The 7,213-nt window shown below is 38.6% G+C and overlaps 1 protein-coding gene across 2 annotated transcripts in view; it reads right to left on the minus strand.

Annotated features, from left to right (window-relative positions):
- Positions 1–920: 920 nt before the first annotated feature.
- The window catches only part of Ace2 (angiotensin converting enzyme 2), a 47,329-nt gene continuing 41,036 nt past the window's right edge, over positions 921–7,213 (minus strand). For both annotated transcript variants that reach the window (XM_048796344.1, XM_015488054.2), the window contains exons 17-19: positions 5,682–5,798; positions 3,489–3,683; positions 921–1,877 (exon numbers count right to left, since the gene is read on the minus strand). In XM_048796344.1, coding sequence (XP_048652301.1) covers positions 1,763–1,877; positions 3,489–3,683; positions 5,682–5,798 — 427 coding nt within the window. In that variant the 3' untranslated portion in view covers positions 921–1,762. The remainder of the gene's footprint in view (positions 1,878–3,488; positions 3,684–5,681; positions 5,799–7,213) is intronic.

The raw sequence follows: 7,213 nt of genomic DNA on the forward strand, positions 1-7,213 counted from the left end.
TGTCATGTACCCATGGATCCTTTCCATTGGCTGGGGAGGCTCTTTTGAAGGTGTTAGGTGATGACGTTGGTTCCTGTAGAGGTTATTTTTGCACTGAGTTGAACCAAAACAAGGACTGAGAACTTCATAAAGAGAATGTGGCAATTATAAGGAATGTTTAGATAACAAGAAGCTTGGCAGAGATTGTCATGTGTTAGAGAAGGTAGGACATACTCAAGATAGAAGGATGCCAATGAAATGGGTATGTAAATAAGGAGATGTTGTTGTAAGTTATCCCAAGCTGTGGGCCCAAGGAATGACGTGAAAGTGAGGTCAAAGGTGATAAAGACAGACATGGGTTTCATGCGAAAATAAAGAGTTCCAGTTTTGCTATCTGAGTATAATTTAAAAGATACCGAAGAGCTTCAAATGACTCGGCCTGATTTAGCTATCTTGAAGCAATTTTATAGAGGATTTTGAAAGTCATTCTCTCCTGACTTGGGGAATTGATCCACCATTACCATTATCACATCAAATTTATTAAGCATGAGTTACTCTGACATTATGTGGTTACCATATATATGTGCTCAATGGGTAAACTTTTTATATGTTAATCTATTTAATCTAGTTTTAATCAAATCTTCAAGTAGGTAGTAGATGCTGTGCTCAGAACTGGGCTGGGTACTCTAAGAAATATAAAAGTAGCACTAGGTTTGCTTCCTAACCTGACAGTATAATACAATATAAATACAACTCTTTTTGACCTGATTTTACAATTTCTTTGTCCAATAAAGCAATTTGAGAATTAGGATATCTCCCAACACATTTGGGAGGTCAAAGGTCCCGGACAGTAAGATGACAGTTCTGTCCACGGAAATGAAAAGCAGATAGAATGGACAGAAATCCCAGTATATAAGAACACATAAGACTACAGGAGTATATACATCTAATAAGTATTTATTGCGTGTCTGCTTTGTGCTCAGCACTTCTCAGATACAGTGGGTATACAAAAGATTTAAGAGACTGGGTATCCACTTCAGAGGATGAACACTCAGTTGGAATTTCCACTCACTCTACAGTTAAAGAACAAAGGAAGCAAGTTTCTATCAGACATTCTCTGGAGGTTCATGGAGGCCCTTGTGCTGGTTTTGTGTTGTCAGGGAGATGTTGATCAAGTAGCTTGAAAGTGAAAAAATAATATTCTCTACTGTTCTCTGACTTCTCCTTTCGTTGTTAGACATGCCACCCTGAAGAAGGCATGGTCCATTCTAAACATCACTCTGAGAAAATTACTGCAGTATTTGGATTAAGTTAATGTAAAGAAAACGTGCCATTCTTTATCTTTGGCACTTGGATTAAAGTGAACAGTGTGTAGCATTCTCAATCTGGCAGCCCCAGCAGCTCACAGCACAGATTCCATACAAGGTCCAACACTCTCTATCATGATAGTCTTCTTTTTCCCAACTCTGATTACTCAACAGATGTTTCCATTTCCATTGTCTCTAGCTAGCCTGTGAGGCCAAAAGCATACTCTCCCTATTTTACTCTAACATCAGCCTTCCTATCGGAAATCAAAAGAGAAGTCAAGTTTAGAGACAAATATAAATACTGAAAGCAAGGTCAGGGAAGATGCCCACTGCTCAATCATGATGTCTTTGGGCACTTCTTCCTGAACAGAGTCATAGTTTTGATATTTAATAATATTTTTATAATCTCATACTTTTGGTACCATGAAATTAACATGCACATACAATAAAATTACTTTAAGAGGAAAAATATTTTTCTAAAATGAAGTCTGAACATCATCATTGTTTTGATATCCTGGATTATTTTCTCCTTTACCCATTTCCATGGAGGATTCGGCGTAAGGATTTTCTTCTCGTTTTGTTTGATTTTTCCTGTTAAATAAAATGGATGTTAGAAGGAAACTTTTCATTGATCAGACTGATGAAGATCAAATGGCTTGATGGTATCATGTCTAAGGACGTGAGCTGGGGGAAAAAAGAAATTTCATAAATTGATGGTACAAATATGCACTGATTCAGCCACTATGGAGAGCAATTTGGTGATATTTATCAAAATTAGAAGTGCACATTGACTTTGACCCAGGTCTCCCACTTCTAGGACTTACCTTGCACCTATATTGGCACACACAAGAACCTGCCTGCATTAAGCCATTGCACCTTTTTATTAAAAGTCTACCAGTAGAGGACTTGGTAACAAAATTATGATCTATCCATAAAATGGGAAACCACATTGCCTTAAAAAAAGATGGAAATCTCTTTGTACAAGTGATATGGAAAGATCACTAAAACCTATTGAGTGGGAAATTAAAAATGCAGAATATTATACATAATTTGCATACACTAAAAAAAGTGTATATAGCTATATATCACCAAGAAACTGATCATTTTGGTTAACTTTAAGAGAGGAAACTTAAAGGCAAAGGACAACAAAGATTCTGTATTCTTTTGCATTTTTAACAATTTTAACTAAATATGAAATGTACTACCTAGTCAATGTCTAATTTTTAAAATGAAGCTACTTTGGAGAACTAAAAATTATAGTGAAGAATATTAAGTGAAATAAATTAATATATGCAGAGATTCAATCAAGAATATGTTCTATTTGAAGTGTGCATAGTTTTGTGTAGATGTTATAAAATATTATTAACCTACTTCATAAGCCCAGTGAAACTTATTTTTTAAAGTTAGCAGAAAAAAGTCTAGTGTCAAGTAAGAGTAGAAATCCAATCTCTAGCCGGGCATGGTGGCACATGCCTATAATCTCAGCGGCTTGGGAGGCTGAGGCAGGAGGATCACAAGTTCAAAGCCAACCTCAGCAACTGAGCAAAACCCTGTCTCAATATAAAAAATAAAAAAGGCTGGGGATGTGTCTCAATGGTTAAGTGTCCCTGGGTTCAATCCCTGGTATCAAAAGAAAAAAATAAATAAGTAAGTAAATAAATCAGATCTTTAATGATTTAAATCCTCGGTGAATTTGGATCTTCAACTCAAGAACAAATTTGAGAGTACCCGACCATGAATTAAGATAATATGGAGTTTGAGCTACCCCAGGAGGAACAAAGGCAACTAAAGAGAAGCTGTTTGAAAAAAATCTCAGAGCTCCTTCTTGAATGACTTTACAGTGAAATCCATCACCAGTCAAGTCTCTAGGGTCACTTGCAGAGTAAGAAGAACTCATCAGTGAGGATAATACCGAGTCCACCCACCGCTGCTAAGTTGTCAGTGCCTCTTGGCAGTAGGGAAATGATGTCATGGCTTGGATGAGTTTACAAGAGCATGCTAATAAACTGCAGGCTAGATATCTTATGTGGCTTGCTAGGAAGGTGAGTGCTAGTAAATTTCTAGAGAATGCCTCAGAATGTTTGGGGGCAAAATTGTCCAATTAAGTAACTGAACTATATAACCTGCCACTTACTGGAAATTTTCCAATTAGTATTCCCTAAATCTTCCTGTCGGAAGATAGGTCTAGGAAAGCACTCTTACCTTCTTCGATCTCTGATCCCAGTGAAGATGAGGATGACAATGCCAACCACTATCAATCCCATCACAACTCCAAAAACAATCAGCCATATGGTGACAGGTGGCTGGTAAGGAGGTCCAAGTGTCGGCTGAATCCCCAGGAATTCCAGGCTGTTATCATCCAGGCGGAACACTCCATTGATGCGGCCCCGGGACATTCTATTTCCCCAAAGTGAAACAGTAAAGGGGACAATTAGGCAAAATAAAATTGTGTTTAGTTATTTACTCTTTATATCATTGTTCCCAAAAGAATTTAATTTGTATATCATAAGAATATACATCTAAAGTAATGAAATTAGGCAATCAGGTCTAATGAAAGACACAAATTTTTTGACAGTTATGTATCTTTGATATCTGGAACCTAAATTAGATTTGCCAACAGCTTCACTGAAAAACTGAATTGCAAATATGGAAATGTGCAAATGGTTGGTATTTGTACATTTGTGACTGCTGTGCTTTAAAGGCAAAGTGAGCAAATTTGGTAATAATTTCCTGTCTGCCAGAGTATATCTGCTGTGACTTGATATCAAATAATGGAAAAGGATAATTTGATATCTGTCTTCTATAAATAAATCACATCCTATACCCAAGTTTCTACAGTAGAATTTCCAGCATTGAAGAGTAACACAGGAAAGAGACCTTGGCCAATTTCTCTAGTACTGGGATGGGATATGGCTAAATTTTATGGAGGAAAAAGGATGAAGATCTTTTAAAACAAAAACAGTTGAAATGGAGAACATTCTGGATCAAAGACTAAAGTGTCTAGTATCACATCCTCCTATCCTTGGGTATATCCCAGGTTAGGAGGTCTGAGCTCACCAGAGAGAAAAAGAGGCCAAAGCAGAATTTTTTTAGCCATGTAACCCCTGGCAACTTTGGGGGTTCATATCTCAAGCCATTCTGGAAACAGAAAGTTTAAGGTGTACTGTAGGTGACTGGAACTCCAAGAAGGCTAATCTCTTTTACAAAGATCTCAGCCAATACTTCTACTGGTTTTTGGAGACAAGACTTCTGAAGCAGTGACTGAATCTTTGGGTGTGGTTGAGTCATACACCCCAACCAAGCCAGATTTTCTAGGCACATTCTGCCCAGCTGGTCTTAGATCTGCTTTCAAAGACAATTAACATTGATGCAGCTCAAGAGGGCCACCTACTGAGCTCCCCAGTAGCAGTGGCTATATTAAGCCTTTTTTTTTTTTTTTTTTATGAAAAGGGGAACCATATATGAGATGGATGCATCCATGACTTCTGCTGTCTTGTGGGAAAGAACTGAGGCAAATAGAGCAAACCATTTCTTCTAAGCATTCACTGTCCATACTAAGTCTCTCTCCCAATATGGAGGACAACCAATGTCCAAGGAATCCTATGTTTGTCAACTTGTTGCAGGCTTTGGGCAGTCAAATGAATCCTCCGTTAGTGTCCCTCTAGCAACTGATGGTAATACCTGTCCATGTCCCTTCAGCATTTTCCACGCATGCTGGTTAGACTTCCTTCAGCCAACACCTACTTCCCTTTGCCTGTGAGCACTGCTGGGGAATTAATGTCACCTTGAAGCAGTTCCCAGCCCATGACTGGTGAGTGGTGGTGAATGGATGATGACCGAGCTCCCTCAATTCTCTGATGGGACAAGTCAGGTGCACATTCCCCACATTCTCCCAGAGTTGCCCACAAGGAAGTATTAAGCTCTATGTGACAATGGTGGTGATAAAGTGTAATCTATTGTCTTCCCTCCCTTCTCTGTGGCCTGTTCACATTTTCTTATCAGTGCTTCTTGAAATGGCCTCCCAAATAAACTACTTATAGTTAAATCTTTGCCTAAGGGCCTGCCTCTGGGGGATTCTAAATCAAGATAATTCTCTTGCCATTAGATTATTTTTCATCTTCACACCATTTCATTATAAAATTTTAGTGCATGTTAATTGTACAAAATATAAGTTTCTTTGTGACATTTCATACATGCATATAATATACTTTGATCATGTTTACCCTCCCTATTAACTTCTCTGCTATTGGATTCTTCTAGAATTAAAACGCAAATTCATGGGATGAGGCAAAACATGTGAATGATTCACAACAATGCCTGGTCCTAAATATTAGCTATTGTTGCATTTGTTAACTCCTTCACCCTTTATATAGATTATTTGAAATAAAATGTTACCTGATAGCCTTTTCAACATCAGTTCTAGGGATAATGTCAGACACATTTTGAGGTGCAGTGACAAAGAAGTTGAAGGAGATTCTTGGTTTCAAATCACTCACCCATACATCCTCCTCTCTGTGGAGAAACAAAAGCAACATCTTCCCTTTGGGCTCAGAGGACACAATAAAAAGAATGACATTCCCCCCCCTGGTAAAACTAAGTTAGCCAGACACAGAGCAGAGGGAACAATGACAGGAGATAAGATCCAAAAAACTTTACCAATGCTCCAAACACATGAAATCAAGTATATAAGTGTTGTAAAGTCAAAGTGAGCAAATTTGGCAATAATAATAATAAATATGTCGCATTTTGGTACTCTTTCCTCTGTCATAAAAAAAATCCATATTTTTTTCAATGATAGAAAGATTTCCAACTGAAAGACTGAAGAGAATCAGCAAGAAATCATTGATAGCTTGGGACTGTGATAAAAAATTTGGTAGGCAAAGATGGCTCAGTATATCAGGGAAAAAAATGGTGTGTTAATATTCCCTCACCCAACCACACCCAGCAAAAAACATGGTGTTACACTCATGGGTGAAGGGAAAAAGTAAGGTTTAGCATACAATGTGACAAGATTGTGCTGTCATAGCTGCCAGAGTGATACTAGTAAAAACTAAGATGGATCATGTGGCTCTAGTCCTTGAATCAATACCTATCTCTCTCAGAATAAGAGCCAAAGCCTGTAGAATGGCCTTCAAGGCCCACAAGAACTTTCTTTACCCATTCCGGCCCTCCATGCCCAAATTTCCTACTAGTAAACACCACTCCATCTATACTGGCCTTCTTGCTGGTCCTTCAACAAGTCCTTCCTCAGAGTCTGTGCCTGCTGTCGCCCTCAGTGGATACATTTTCTCCCATGGTGCTCTCTCTGCTGCTTCACATATTTGCTCAATATTAGTGAAGTGGTTTTTTTTTTTTCTGACTATTTGGGTTAAAATTGAACTGCTCCTCCACTCCCCAGCACTCCCTAATCTTTTTCCTATAGTGTCTTTCTCCCCAGCACTTATTGTGAATAGATAATGGTCAGGCAATGGGCCCCAATTAAGGTCTTATTCCAAGGCAGAGACCACACCCCAGGCTAATCCTCAGAAATATTTACTGCCACCATCAAGGCCTATTTCAAAAGTAAAAGACCTTGAGGCTTTCCAGCAGGAACATTTCTTCCTACCTGAGAGGGGGGTAAACATCAATGGTGGGAGTGAACCCAAATAGGAGTTAGGGAAGGATTAAAACTCAGGCTCAAGGACACAGCCAATAGCCTTGGTAAAGTTTTCAGTGCCCATTTAACATAGAGTTTGATCCATGCTCAAACCATATGCGCCCTTAAGCTAGCACTCCAACATGGGTTTTATAGCTATCTGGCCCCCTCTGGCATCTCAAGAGTTCTATCTCTTCTCATTTAAATAAATCCCACTCATTTAGAATTCCCTTCCTTTATTGTCCATGGAAGGAAATTGGCTAAGCAGGGAATGTAAGTCTCTCGCAAAACT

The sequence above is a fragment of the Marmota marmota genome, unplaced genomic scaffold (assembly GCF_001458135.2).
Source record: "Marmota marmota marmota unplaced genomic scaffold, marMar, whole genome shotgun sequence".
NCBI classification, from domain to species: Eukaryota; Metazoa; Chordata; class Mammalia; order Rodentia; family Sciuridae; genus Marmota; species Marmota marmota.